Source organism: Danio aesculapii, chromosome 8 (genome assembly GCF_903798145.1).
Source record: "Danio aesculapii chromosome 8, fDanAes4.1, whole genome shotgun sequence".
Lineage (NCBI taxonomy): Eukaryota > Metazoa > Chordata > Actinopteri > Cypriniformes > Danionidae > Danio > Danio aesculapii.
In genome coordinates this window covers 27,382,496-27,398,460 of record NC_079442.1, presented here as the reverse complement: position 1 = coordinate 27,398,460, position 15,965 = coordinate 27,382,496, and the positions used below count along the sequence as shown (strand labels likewise).

The following is a 15,965-nucleotide window of genomic DNA, read 5'->3' as shown; positions in this document are numbered from 1 at the left end:
CCTTCAGTCTCTGCTCTAATCTAAGGCTTTTTAGTTTTTATTTACAGTAAATAATGTAATAAATGTTGTAGTGAAAGTTTCTCTATTATGTTGCTATTATTGTGCTTACTTGTTAAATGTATATAGTGGATCTATGATTATACAATAGAATCTTCAATATTCTATAATCAATAGAAACTTATTAGTTTTCAATTATAACTATTCAGCCAATAGACCCAATACACAAAATGTGGGGTTATTTTAACCCAACGTTGGGTCAAATGCAAATATATTTTTGCAATTAAGTTTAAATTACATTTTTTTTATTCCGACTGTTGGAGTTTTCCATAATAACACTGGATAATTACAACCCAGCTTTGTTTTTAGGCCTGGACAACTTCTTTTGGTGACTAAGCATTTGTTGAAGAGTTCTGCATGTTCTTATTGGATATTAAAGCCGTGCCTCCTCCTACAAAGAAACTTTATAATTGTCCAGTCATTATCTAGAGAACATTATTAAATAAAGCACTTCAGTAACAGCAGCGACCACATGAGCACCAGCCGTCGCTCATGTGATGTTGTGTAATACTACATGATCTCTGCTCTCAGGAGTGGCCGATTAAAATCTTTCACCTTTGGTCGAAGACAGGCGCTTTCACTGATCTCAGGATAAATGCTGGATTACAGACAGTAAATAACCCTTCGAAGGCGCTCAATTATCAATGAATATCTCCAATTATAGCCTTCCAGTTCGAGTGCTTTAGCCACTGTTTACTTGTGAGGCCAATAATAGACGGCTTGCTCCTATAGTTCAAGTCCTCGAAAAATAATCTTTCGACTGTTTATATTTTTTATCCCAATTTTCTCGTGTTCACAGATGGACAGAGAGAGTTTTTCACCGAGTGATAACAGCGTCGGTGTGGTTTATGGTTTAAATGAAGCCTATCTCGACGTCCAGGGGCAGCGCAGGCCGAAGCAGAAGCGCTCAGTTTGGGGGAAACTGAAGGAGGAGCGCTGGTGAGTCCGGGCAGACGGTTGTCTCGAGAATGTTTATTAAAGCACCAGATAGAGACGGTATGTGCGTGTTTTTGTGGTTCAGGTGCTCATGGCCGAGGCTGAGGATGTGTGTTCTGTCTGCGGCTCCACTGCTGTCGTGGCTGCCACGGTACTCGATTAGGAGAGACGCGATCGGAGATCTGATCTCGGGCATCAGTGTTGGGATCATGCATTTACCGCAAGGTTGAAGACTTGCACACGCTCATCTGAGATATAGGCTTAGCTATTTTTTATATAGATGTTATATATGACAAAAGTATTGTACATCTTTAAGGTGCCTTTAAGTAAAACAAAATAAAATTAAATAAAAATATTGATAACTACAAAATAAAGTAATTAAAGAATCAACAAACCACACACATTTGTTCTACATTAAAAAAATTTTTTTTTACAATTAACCACAAAATGTTTTCAAAAATATATAAATATCAAAATACTTTATCTTAAAAGCATTGGCTTTATAATGTACAGAATTAAATCAAATTTAATTAATGTCAAATATGAAAAGTTAAACATTACTGTAAAGCATTGAAATGTAGCTACATATTAAATTAATTTATACTATATATATATATATATATATATATATATATATATATATATATATATATATATATATATATATATATATATATATATATATATATATAGTGTATTTATTAATAGAACATCTACAATAACAAAATATACAATTACCTAAATCAAAATCTAAGAAATGTAAATTATAAAAGTAAATTAAATACAACTTAATTTTAATTAGAAATAAAAGAAAAAACTTAATGTTAAACAACACAACAAAAATAGTATACAGTATATAATGTCAAAATAAATAAATAAAAATATTTATTATTACAGTACCAAAATGTGTCAAAATATACAAAGTTATATATACATTTTCAAATATTTTATAAAGTTTTATATGCAAAGGAGCATATTAAATGCAAGTAAATTATCTATTTTAATGTATCAAGATTTTGTCAATCCTGGTAAAAATGATTCATTATTTTCAGTCAGACACATTCTCTTATACAGGAAAAAAACACTTTTTGTCTCTGACCCACATATGACACACAATAAGTTTAATTAGTTGAATATTAAAGCCTTTCTCAGTACAGGTGTCAATACTGATTTTAGTCTTTTTTTGAGAGTGCAAGCACTTGAAATGTCAGCTCTGTCGACACCTACAGATCTGCTTTATCGGCTGGCAGCCAATAATTTCCTTCACAATGCACTGTTTGAAATCAGACCGATAATGTGGACGAAATGACTAATTCTATTGTACTGAACTGCACACACGTCTCTGCACACAAATTGCTCATTTTCTGCCTTGTTTTTCTCTTGTAGGGATGGCCAATGCTCTGCTGACTGCCGTTCCTCCTGTGTTTGGACTGTATTCATCTTTCTACCCTGTTCTTGTCTACTTTGTGTTTGGTACATCAAAGCACATCTCTGTGGGTGAGTGAACAAACACTCTGCAGGTGCATTTCCATTGTGTTTACTTAGCAAACAAAAAATGGATATGAAAGGAATAATGTCTTAAAATGAAATCTTGTTAAATGCTTATTTGTTATATGCTTATATATATATATATATATATATATATATATATATATATATACATGTGTGTGTGTATATGTGTGTGTGTGTGTGTGTGTGTGTGTATATATATATATATATATATATATATATATATATATATATATATATATATATATATATATATATATATATTATATATATATATTATATATATAATTATATTCTGATTATAACAAAAATATATAAATTATATATACAATAGTATATGATGTAAAATGTTAAATAAAAGTCAAGTACAAAATATTTCACTTAAAATAAGTTCTAATATTTATAATAATAAGTTAGATATAAAATATGCTTAAATCAAATATGAAATAAATTAATTAGAAAATTTAAAATAAACAATAAACTCTCACAGTACAAAGATATGCAGTATAAGTGAATTGAATAATTCACTTAATGTGTGTGTTAATGAGTGTGTATGGGTGTTTCCCAGTGGGAAGGGCACATATGCCGGAATAGTTGTCAGTTCATTCCACTGTGGTGACCACTGAAAAACAAGGGACTAGGCCAAAAGAAAATGAAAAAAAAATAAATAAATAAATATATATATATATATATATATATATATATATATATATATATATATATATATAATGACATTAAATATCTAAAAAAAATAAATGTCAAAAAGCCAAATTAAACTTGCATAAAAAGTCAATAAAGTGTTATAATATAGTATCATATCAAATAACACATAAAATAAATAAAAATCTATTAAATTAATTATCTTACATAATTACCAAAAACATAAAATATCCAATAACAAAACATATAATTACATAAATTAAAGTATAAAACAAATCTATAACAAGTTAAATTAAAAATGTAAATATATATAATCAACAATACATGATATAAAATTACTGTAAAATAACTAAATAAAATAAAGGATAAAATGTGTATAATAAAAAATTAAAATACAGTAAAATGTATGTAATCAACAATTTTTTAAAATAAAATATACAATAAAATACACAATTACATACATTTATATGAATAAATAATTAAATAAATAAATAAAATAACTTAAAAATAAATAAATCTTAAACGTAACTTAATTTTATTTTCAAGTAAACTCATTTAGAGTCAGTCAAGTGAGTTGTCCATCAGCTTTTTAATGATCTCTCTGATAATCTGTCTGATCCTCAGGCACTTTCGCCATCATGTCCGTAATGGTGGGCACAGTCACAGCTGATGTGCTTCTGCCTGGCAGTGGAGCAGAGGATCAAGATGCTGATAGTGCTCGAGTGGCTCTTGCGTCTCAGCTGACCGTCCTGTGTGGATTAATCCAGGTAAACACACACACGCCAACTGTATGAACTCAGCCTTAGTGTGTATCCTGTATAAGGCTCTCTCTCATTGCTCAGATAGTGCTGTATGTGTTGCGCTGTGGAGGAGTGTGTCGATGGTTGTCCAAGCCACTAGTCAGTGGATACACCACAGCCGCCGCTGTCCATGTGGCCATTAACCAGCTACCTTTACTGATGGGCATCTCCATCCAGAGACACAGAGGTCTGCTGACCGTCCTCTGGGTGAGCACCAGTCAATTTCAGTTCACAATAATTTTGATCGTCAAAAATAAAAAGTGTTTTAAATGATGTCGCTTAAGGAGTTCATGTCACTGAATCGCTGGCTGAGTAAATGAAAAGCCACTGTGCCATGTTACCATTTACTAAATCATACAAAAAATTCATTAAACATTCATAGAGCATGTGTTATTATTATTATGTCACATATACAAAATGTGTTCATAAAAACTGGGGGACTCATATGCAAGTGTTACAGAAGGTTGAAACACTTATTGATGCTCCTCAAGGAAAAACCATGCATTAACACAGTGTTTCCCAACCCTGTTCCTGGAGGCACACCAACAGTACATATTTAGGATGTCTCCGTTATCTGACCCAATAACTTCAGGTTTTGGAGTCTCTTCTGATGTTATGATAAGATGATTCAGGTGTGTTTGATTGGGGAGAGGTTGAAAATGTGGACTGTTGGTGTGCCTTCAGGAACAGGGTTGGGAAACACTGCATTACCATATGGGGAGAGGGTGAAAACTTTTAAACGGAATGTAGATGTACATTTTTCTTATTTTGCTTTAATGTAGTTTTTTTAGTATTGCCATTTAGAAGCTACAGAATATTCTTGCATGTCGTCAAAACATTTTCCAGATGTCAAAGCGAGTCAAATACATCCAGATCTTCAAATTCAAAACATATTATCCCCCCTGGCTCTGAATTATTTGTGTTTTTTTTTCTGAAGAATCATAAGAGTCCCTCAGTTGTCCTCAGTGATAACAGATGGGTCTAAAAATCATACAATGCTGAAAAACCAAAGAATTTGTGGAACCTGAAGGATTTTTCTCAAGAACAGCAGCGATTCAACTCATGAAATGATGAACTCATGAACAACCATCAGCAAACAAAAATAAACACAACTGCTGATTATTCAAAGAACAATCAAGTGCGTGTAAACTATTATTTTCTCTTGTAGACTATCTGTAATGTGCTGGATTCCTTCATTTAATACCCTAATTAAATAAAGTAGTATCAGGATCATCCCTTCACTATATTTCTTAGTTAGAGTTTTGTTTAGGATCGTATTTTGTAATGTCTATCAAGGAATAATTAGATACCTTACCACAGGGTATCTTGATGGATTCTGCAAATGAATCAAATGTCCACTCCAGGAAGAAGATGAATGAAAATACACTTTTATTAACTAGGTAAATCCAGTGAAAAAGATGAATAAAACAGGGCGGCATGGTGGTGCAGTAGATAGCACTGTTGCCTCAAAGTAAGGCATTTTTTTTGGCATTTTTGTGTGGAGTTTGCATGTTCGCCCTGTGTTCGCATGGGTGTCCTCCTGGTGCTCTGGTTTCCCCCACAAGTCCAAAGACATGCAGTATAGGTGAATTGGATAAGCTACATCCGCTGTGTAAAACATATGCTGGATAAGTTGGCGGTTCATTCCGCTGTGGCGACCCCTGATTAATAAAGAGACTAAGCTGAAAAGAAAATGAATGAATGAGATGAATAAAACAAATGCAAGGACAAAACTAAATCCTCTACCTTATTCTCAGTTGAGAACCAGAGGCCTAAGATTTACAAAATACAGAAGTATGTATATAAGCGTGCTGCTAGCGCTTGCCCATAAACACGGGTGTGCCTTTTAAGTTAGTTTAAAAATATATGTATTACTGTTTAAACCAATGTTGATCAACCCATTATAATGAAATGACTTTGCTAAACGACACTAAATGTAAATAGAGAAAAAGAAATCCCTTTGTTCTATAAAACAAAGTAATAAGTCCTTCACGAACTAGGGTTAAACCCTTGTTGTACGGACTCTACAGTCATAAGATATATGTGTCAGGAAGCACATAGCAAAGCAATTGTTTATCAGCCCTTGGGCAGGTCGCCCAAGGTCTCCTCATCCAGGGCCATGGCTCCTAATCAGTGAAGAACATCCTTCTCCCCTGATAAGTCTCCCAAACTTCCTCCAGTCTTTGATTGGAGTCATTCTTTTCAGTTGAGCCATGTCCTTCTTTATTATACGCATTAATTTGACCAGCCTTAGTAAATCACCCTTAACCTCTGCAAACTCTCTGGTAAGACATCTCTGTCATCTCAAAAAAAAGACTTTTGCTGTTTGTACTTATTTAAAATGAGCTGAAACAACACAATTCTTGAGGGTTTTTTTTGGGGGGACAACCTGATTCTTTTATGTTCAGTCTACTTAAATTTGTAATAAACTAATAAAATAACTTAGGTTTTTGATGTTGCTGCAACACAAATTGATTGTGTGGAACCTAGATTTTTTTTTACAGTGTATGCTTCTTCTCGTCTCTAATATCTGTTTCAGCAAGCATAGGAATATCAGAATATGTAGGTAATGTTTTGTGCCTCTAATGTCATTAAACCATCCAGAGACCACAGTAAACATCTTTTTTTGTGAAATATGTTATTCTTATTATTTAAAATTATTCACTTTTTTACCGATTTTGCAAGGTATCTGTGTAAACTGTATATAATTAGTCTTTAGTATGAACAAATTGTTATGCAGTGAGTTCTGTATTGTGTATAATGAGTTGCATTTGTAGCCATTATTATTGTACATTTCTTTACAGCCCTCAGACTTCCTGGCTGTGGCCATGGCTGAATGTGCATATGTGTGTGTGTGTCTTTCAGATGTTTTCCAGCATCGTGTCTGGGATCAGGAAAGTTTTACCTGCAACACTGGTGGTCTCCTTCATCTCACTGGTGGTACTTGTTGGTGGAAAGATGGTGAATTCACGCTGGAGCACTCGATTCCCTGTTCCATGGGAGCTGGTGCTGGTGGGCACACACACAAACAAGCTCTGCAATAATTTTTTATATTGTTTTTGTTAATCTTGTTAACTAAAGTTACTAAACTAACTAAACTATAGATGCTAACTATAATCTATAGTCTTGCTGGTCATGAGAACGTTTTTTTTAGAATCAGAATGATATTACTTATTCTCCAAGTGTGCGCAAACACAAAAGGATTTTTTTTGTGGCTTTGCGAGAAATAAAGATGAATAATGTTATATATGATTTGTTATTTGTACAGAGAAATAAAAAGAAATGTCCTAAGCAATAAAAAATACATATAATTTAATTGTTTATAACATATGTGATTTGTTATATAACATATTCATGTGCAATATTTACATTGTTGACTGCTTCAACACACTCTTATTTCTGTATAAATAAGACACTAAAATATGTATTTACATAATAATTGGCGGACTGCACGGTGGCGCAGTGGATAGCACAATCGCCACACAGCAAGAAGCTCACTTGTTTGAGCCTCAGCTGGGTCAGTTGGCATTTCTGTGTGGAGTTTGCATGTTCTCCCTGTGTTCACGTGGGTTGCTCCAGTTTCCCCCACAGTCCAAAGACATGCGGTAGAGGTGAACTGAATAAGCTAATCTGGCTGTAGTATATGAGTGTGTGTGAATGCAAAGTGTATGGATGTTTTCCAGTGATGGGTTGCAGCTGGAAAAGCATCCACTGGGTAAAAAATATGCTGGATAAGTTGGCGGTTCATTCCGCTGTGGCGACCCCAAATTAATAAAGGGACTAAGCTGAAAAGAAAATTAGTGAATGAATAATAAGTGTCATTTTAAGGATACAGAAGTCATAAACGCATAGTACTGTATTGTTTATATGATAAAAAAACAGCTCGCAACTCATGTGCTACCTACAGGATATATAAGACCTGAGGAAAAAAATGTAAAATTTCATACCTATATGTTTTAGTGCATAAAAAATGTAAACATTAACAAATCTTATTTTGTTTATATATAATTTAAAAGAAGTAATAATTCATTCATTTTCCTTCGGCTTAGTCTCTATTTCAGCGGTCACCACAACGGAAGTAATCGCCAACTATTCCTGTTTTACACAGCAGATGCCCTTCCAGCTGCAACCCAGTGCTGGGAAACACCCATACGCACTCATTCTCTCTCTCTCTCTCTCTCTCTATTACACACACACACACACTCTCTCTCTCAAACACTACGACCAAATTTAGTTTACTCAATTCACCTATAGCGCATGTCTTTGGACTGTGGAGGAAACCAGAGCACCCGGTGGAAACCCACGCCAACACGGGGAGAACATGCAAACGCCACACAGAAATGCCAACTGACCCAGCTGGGATTCAAACAAGTGACCTTCTTGCAGTGAGGCAACAGTGCTAACCACTGAGCCACTGTGCTGCCATCAGTAATAATGTTATAATATAATATAATTCATGGAATTATATACAGGAATGCTACATTAATGTTATTTTGTGCTTTTCTCAGTAAAGTCTGCATTGTGTGTTTTCCTAACTTGCAGTGTGTTTGAGCTCTCTCAGCCTCCGTAGGTTACATTATTATAGGGTGCTGTAACTTAATGTTAGTTAATGCAATACATAACAATGAGCAATATGTTTGTTATAGCATTTGTTTTAATACAAATACAACCGCTCATTGTTTGTTCACATTAGCTTTTGATTTTAAAACAGCTTGACTTGTTGACATGAACATTACCCAGGATTAAAAAATGCTTTAAAATCGTTTTATTTTTATATTTAATGCAGTTAACTAATATTAAGAAACATAACTGTATTCCAATAATACAGGATAGTTAACTTTAGCAATTTGACTGTATCTTTCCAACCCTAATATGGTTTCTGAATGTTTCTAGATTATTTTTGCCACTCTGTCATCAGTGCAGTTGGATTTGTCAAGTCAATATGGAATACAGATCATTGGACCCATACCAACTGGGTCAGCACAGTGCCAGATTTCTTCACAAAACCATTAGCACCAAGTATTTAGGTGTCAAATCTAATTCTCTCTCTCTTCCTCTCCATTTGTCCCATTTTCTCTATTTTTGTTGATCTTGTAGTCTGTCACCTCCCTCTCTTCCATCATTTTCCTTCTCTCAGGAGCTGGTATTAACAGCTTTTGCTCTAGCGGTGGTTGGCTATGGTTTCCAAGCTTCCCTAGGCATGATGTTTGCTCATAAACATGGATATCCCTTTCACAGCAATCAGGTACTTTGTAAATTTAACAGTTTATTCCTATACTGTAGGTGCTCATATAGCAGTCTCCCCTCTGTCATAGGATAAATGGTCTCTCCCTCCTGTAGGAGCTGTTGGCGATGGGTCTGTGTAACTCTATTGGAGGGGTGTTCCAGTGTTTTCCAGTTAGTGGATCCATATCACGCAGCACAGTGCAGGAAAGCACAGGAGGAAGAACTCAGGTGCAAAACAATCTTGTGTTACAGTCAAATGTACTATACATGCACTAAAATTCACTTACCGTTTGCATATAAATCATATAATCTGGGAAGATTGCATTCCTGCTTGAATGTAAGAATGTAAATGCTTCTGTACTTTCAGTTGCAATACATTCATACAATGTTTAACATACTTCAGTAAGTTTCATAATAAATGAAGTACATACCACACTGAGGGGGGGAAATATTTTGTACGCTTGCTTTTTAATCGCTAATTTGAGTGATGTGTTTTCTTTTCATTTTGGAAACCAGCTACTCTAAAACATCCTGCTGAGATGGAGAGAATTATTTTGTTTTTTCAAAATTTGTATGTAACTTGTTTTGTTTCAGCAATTAATACTTTTCTACAGCCAGGATGCACTGAATTGATCAAAAATGATCAAGTATAAAGCTTTTCTGCTACAAAAAATACATCATTATTTCCAAAACAAAGTAATCGGACCAAATTTGTGATAAAATATACTTTAAAGTGAATTATCAGTCACTCTACTGCAGGGATGTCAAACTCAATTCCTAGAGGGCCGCAGCCCTTCACGGTTTAGTTCCAGCCTTGCTTCATCACACTTACTGTAAGGTTTCAAATAAGACTGAAAGACTTAATTAGTTTGATCAGCTGTGTTTAATTAGGGTTGGAACTAAACTGTGCAGGGCTGCAGCCCTCCAGGAATTGAGTTTGACATACCTGCTCTGCTGGATTCTACACAGGCAATGATCACATGAAACACAGAGATTTAATTAGATGGATAGTTCACCCAAAATTAAGAATTCTGTCATTGTTTATTCACCCTTTACTTATTCCAAACCTGTTTGAGTTTCTTTACAGAAAGAAGATATTTTAAAGCAAGCTGGAAATCTCTAACCATTGACTTTTATTGTAAGAAAAACAAATACTATGAAAGTTAATGGTTACCGCCTTCCAACTTTCTTCAAAATATCTTCTTTTGTGTTCAACAAAAGGGTTGAGGGTGAGTAAATAGTGTGTTAATTTCCTTTTTTGGTGAAATACCTTTAAAACTGCTGAGATTGAGACAATAACTATTTTCGTTCATTGTTTTATTAAAATTTTCTATTAAATTGAAGCTAATCTGTACTGTAAAAAGGCCTACTTTTAGATAAAGATCAATGTAATAAAACTTTTATTCTGTCTTCTTTTTTTTCTTACAGGTGTCTTCTCTTGTGTCTTCACTGGTAATTCTGTTGATTTTGCTGAAATTTGGCCCATTTTTTCAGCAGCTACCAAAGGTAAATTTTCCTCCTTCAAAAAGGAAATATTTATTAGACATAGCCTTTTAACATGTTTTTATGGTGACTTTTTGTCTGTTCCAGACAGTTTTGGCTGTCATTATTTTAGTGAATCTCCAAGGGGTTTTTGTACAAGTGAAAGAAGTGCCCAAGCTTTGGAAAACAGACCGCTTGGACTTGGTAAGTACAATTCATCTAACTTAACTGACAAAAGTATAACATGTATACCTGGATCAGAATCCAGCTCCATGTAGGCCAATGATCCAGGGTGTTTCCTTTGTGTGCTTCCCTCTGAGGCTGCAGGTAGTGTGGGTAGTCACGCTGCTCAGTGCCCTGGTGTTTAACCTGGACCTGGGGCTTGGCATTGCAATTGTGTTCTCTCTCCTGACCATCGTCTTCAGGATACAGAAGTGAGTCATTTGTAATTTATCTTTCTTCTCATTTTTCGCATGCTTACACTTTTTCTTCTGCTTTCTGAATAATCTCAGGCCAAGGTCTGCGATTCTTGGGCATATTGCTGCCACAGACTGTTACAGAGATCTGGATAAGTATGCAAAGGTAATATTTACATAATGTCCTTCTAGAAACAAGGTTATGCTGTGTTTTTAAATATGGTTAATCATCTTATAAGTTTCTCAGCTTAAACAAAGTCTACTTTCCAGTTCACCATTGACTTTAACCAGCTAATGGCTGTGAACAAATGTAGATACACACACAAAACCTGAAAACACATCAAATTTGTGGTGTTAAACTACTTTAAATTGGGGACAATGATGTAAAACCTCCAAATATTTCACAAAGCAGAACTTTCTGGAAAACGTTTTGGCCGACATGGTGAGGAATATGATGAGTTTGTCAGAGGTAAAGCAGAGCTGAGTTAATGTTAACATCAGATAATATTCAAAAAGGTAAGACATCATATTTTTATCTTAAGCATTTGGTTATTGCAAATTTGAGTGATGTGTTTTCTGTGTATGTCAGAAACCAGTTATTCTAAAATATCCTGCTGAGATGAAGAGAATTATTTTGTTCTTTCAAAATTGTATGAAGTCAGTAAATTGTTTTGTTTAAGCAATTAATACTTTTCTATAGCCAGGATGGATTAAATTGATCAAATATGACTGTGGAGAATGCTTTTCTGTTACAAAAAAGTACATCACGGTTTCCACAAAAAAAGTGAACTGTCACGGTTTCTGGAAGGAAAAGGGAGCAAGGACCCAATGGCAGAACAAAAATGGGTATTTATTCATTATAAAAACAAAACAAACAACAACAAAAACAACATTGTGGGGTAGGCTAGCAGGGATCACGGCTGGAACAAGACTAGACAGGACGATAAAGGACGATGAACTGTCACTGGACAGCTGACATGAGGAGAATATAAACGAGAGCAATATGACAAACAAACAGGTGAACATAATAAACATTATGAAAAAAGGGGTTAACAAGGAGGGTGGGACTAGATAATAGACAAGAGAGCACATGACAAAGAGAAAACACAAGACATGTCCTCACGAGAAAACAGGACTAGAATACGCAGCCAATGAGAGAACCAATTAACCGCGTGTTCACATGAAACACAACACGCAGCCACCATGTAAACACCAGGCCACGTGCTTTACACAACACAGACAGAATGCAAGACATGAGGACACGATAAATAAACACTTACTGTGCACTTACACATGCGATATGCATGTTCTGATCCCAGCGCCAACCGAAAGCAGCTAGACTGGAGATTGAGAGATTGAAAACACCATGCCGCAAACAAAACAACAAACACACCAGGATGAGAGTGCGCATCCTGAACACGCCCGGACCTCACCGCGGCCAAGACGGCGCTCATACAAAGACGAAGACAGACAATGGCAGGAAATATGAGTGCTCGACTCGAGAAAACTCGAGCCGAGCACAACATTCTAGACAAGGCAGGACTAGTGTCTGCACTCTGCCACCAAAACAAGAATTAACAAGATCAAAGTGGCAGAATCCTGAGAGTAACTCGCACAGATTTCTGATGAAATGTATTTAAAAGGGAATTATCAGTCACTCGACTGGATTCTACACTCTGGTATCTGCAGATATCCCTGAATATTCAGCTAGTGATATTTTTTGGAGTAATGTAGTATCTCTGTATCAGTAAATATAGTATGATAATACAAAACTTTTCCATTTTTAAATAACATTTAAGTATCTATGTATGTTCTTTTGAGTATTGAGACTGAAGTAAGGATTAACTTCTAAAAAATGAGACTGTATTTTTGAATAAATATATGTATCATAAGAGTTCTCTTTGTAAAACAATAATAAATGCTTATGATTTTATGTATTTTATGGGTTTTAGGCAATCCAGGTACCTGGAGTAACAGTGTTCTCCTGTTTTAACCCACTTTACTATGCCAATGCAGACCAGACCTTCACATCACTTAAACAGGTACAACCTTCACTATATCTACCTGCGTATTCATTTCCATAAGTCTATAAGTCTTTATAACCTGTTTTAAAAGATTTTAATTTGTTTTTATCAGCTTTTAATCACTTTTGTTTTTATTTTCTTATACTTGTCTCTTTTATTCCTGTTTATTTAAAGCAATTTGAAATGTCACTGTGTATGAAATGTGCTATGTAAATAAACTTGCCTTACCTTACCTATGTTTTTCATTTTTATGTGCTAAATATTAAGGCAGTCACCAAAGGCATTAAGGAGAATCCAGAAATGCGTCCTCCGAACCAGCAGGGGGCTTCAAGTGCCCAACACGGTGTGATTCTGGAGCTCAGCGGTGTCACCTTCATGGACTCGGTGGCCATGGGCTCATTGAAATCAGTCAGTGGCACATAAAGCACATAACCACACGCAGAAGTGATTTATTTTTACCGGAGAGGAGCAGAATGTGTTACCCATTACTGACTCTCATTAACTCCTCACCAATGAATAATAGCTGAGATTCTGCATGTCATTGTGTGTGTTTAAGTTTGAGCGCAGACGTGCGTGTCTTACTGCTCTCTCTGGGTCACAGGTGCTGCAGGACTTTGAGAACAAGAAGATTTTGTTTTTCTGTGCTGCATCTTCAGGTTATGCATCTCACACGTTCAATTCTATTTTTATCTGTAATGTGGCTTTCAGTGGAAGTTTAATCATGTTTTACATGTATAAGACGAGACACTGCAAGCATTTTCGTCATGCACATGTCAGTTTAGAGATATAGGGCTTTTAGGGTGAATAGAACATTTCCTAAACATACTTTTAAGTGGTTCCTTTTACTGCACTTTAGCAATAAGTGTCTGTAGAATTCAATTATATACATATTTTAAAGACTTTTCTTTAGAACTGAGCCACAAAATTGTATTAAATTAGAACTTTCATTGACCACACTTTACAGTTTTATTATTATTATCTTCATATTATTCCTTTTTACGTTCATATTTTATAGGTATTAATACATAGTTTACCTCATGATTAAAAAAGACTGTTTGTGATGTTGGAATTTTAAATTATATAAAAGACATTCCCAAAACCCCCTGTTTAAAACCATTTTTTTACCCTACTCACCTGCAGTGTCTTGCCACAATGCATTCATATATTTACTATACAAATATTTTCATTTCCTTTGTCTCTAGATGGTTTACTGTCTCAGATGAAGAGTCATGGTTTAGTTCCAGATCTTCTGTCTCTTTCTTCATTTTTCCCATCAGTGCATCATGCAGTCTTGCATTATCAAGGGCTACAGGTGTGTATGTTTTATAAAAAGTTATTTTACACTGCATTTTTTTGCTCTTTTAGTTTGTGTTGGGCTGTTTTAATTCTGTTCTGATTTAATTTTGCATCTATTTATAGAACATTGGCACAGAAGTTACAGAGTTGTGACCTTTAACGACCTCTTCCTTTAATGAATGATGGCAAACACATGAATCTACAAGAACCCTCATCATGGTGATATGCAGCATCATGGTGATATGACCATGATTAGACAATCTTTTACTATAAAATATAAAGTGTCCTCAAAACATTGTTTACTTCATATCTGTGCATCTGTTATGTAACATTATCATTTATTATTGTCATGTTAAGTTTGGTTAAGGTAAAAATCATTTATGTACAAAACAACATGGAAACCACAAGGAGTTCACCTGAGGGCCTTCAAACGGAACTAGCTCATTGCAGTTCAGTTAATATAATATGATTTTTTCCCCATTTTCTGTTTAATGGAGAGATTTTTTCAGCACATTTCTAAAAATAATAGTTTTAATTACTCATTTCTAATAACTGATTTATTTTATCTTTGCCATGATGACAGTAAATAATATTTGACTAGACATTTTTCAAGACACTTCTATACAGCTTAAAGTGACATCTAAAGGCTTAACTAAGTTAACTAGGTTAACTAGGCAGGTTAGGGTAATTAGGCAAGTTATTGTATAACGATGGTTTGTTCTGTAGTCTATCAAAAATATATATATAGCTTAAGGGGGCTAATAATTTTGACCTTAAAATAGTTTGAAAAAAAATTAAAACTGCCTTTATTCTAGCCAAATAAGACTTTCTCCAGAAGAAAAAATATTATCAGACATACTGTGAAAATTTCCTTGCTCTGTTACACATCATTCAGGAAATATTTAAATAAGAAAAAAATAAATCAAACAGGGGCTAATAATTCTGACTTCAATAATTCTGACTTCGTCACACATATATATATGTGTGTGTATGTATATATATATATATATATATATATATATATATATATATATATATATATATATATATATACATATACACACACACACATATATACACACAAGTGCATTGCTGTAATGTTCTTGTTGTACCCCCAGTGAACTGAACCATAAATGTCATTAGAGGAGACTTTGTTCTCTGGCAGGTGTTGGGGAGAGGAGAGGCCACATTAATATTTAATACAGCTCATCTCTCCCATGTTTACTAGGAAAGCTAATCACATAAACAGACTGACACTAATGTTAACTAACAGAAAACATTTAGTTTACCTTATATATGAGGTCACATTGCAACATGCTTGAATATTTTTGGTTCACATTGTCATCATTATTACATGATTAATTGAATACTGATGACCATGTGAACAGAAAATATTTTTTGTAAGGTAGACAGCCTACAGAAAATGTGTTTTATTAGACTAAATAGAACAATCTCCAGAATTCTAAACATAAATACAAGTGGAAACTGACAAAAAAAACTGAGCAAAGCCAGGAGTGTATTCACACACAGGGCTAGATATAGCAATGAGGCACAGGTGA

General features: G+C 34.5%; 1 protein-coding gene across 1 annotated transcript; it reads left to right on the top strand.

Annotated features, from left to right (window-relative positions):
* The first annotated feature begins 570 nt into the window (after window positions 1–570).
* LOC130234095 (solute carrier family 26 member 6-like) lies at window positions 571–15,315 on the top strand. Its single transcript, XM_056464372.1, has 18 exons — window positions 571–996; window positions 1,079–1,218; window positions 2,380–2,490; window positions 3,787–3,929; window positions 4,005–4,169; window positions 6,828–6,974; window positions 8,856–8,938; window positions 9,060–9,207; window positions 9,303–9,416; window positions 10,617–10,694; window positions 10,779–10,874; window positions 10,998–11,104; window positions 11,183–11,252; window positions 13,039–13,128; window positions 13,378–13,518; window positions 13,712–13,766; window positions 14,313–14,422; window positions 14,530–15,315. The coding sequence occupies exons 1-18, from the start codon at window positions 857–859 to the stop codon at window positions 14,557–14,559; spliced, it is 1,968 nt and encodes a 655-aa protein (XP_056320347.1). The 5' UTR covers window positions 571–856; the 3' UTR covers window positions 14,560–15,315.
* The last annotated feature ends 650 nt before the right edge of the window (window positions 15,316–15,965 follow it).

Excerpts from the sequence above, each read along its gene's own strand:
- LOC130234095 (XM_056464372.1), top strand. The coding sequence starts at position 857 with ATGGACAGAGAGAGTTTTTCACCGAGTGATAACAGCGTCGGTGTGGTT. Across the intron at positions 6,975-8,855 it reads TTCCATGGGAGCTGGTGCTG|ATTATTTTTGCCACTCTGTC; the intron begins GTGGGCACACAC and ends GAATGTTTCTAG. Across the intron at positions 10,695-10,778 it reads TTTTTCAGCAGCTACCAAAG|ACAGTTTTGGCTGTCATTAT; the intron begins GTAAATTTTCCT and ends TGTCTGTTCCAG.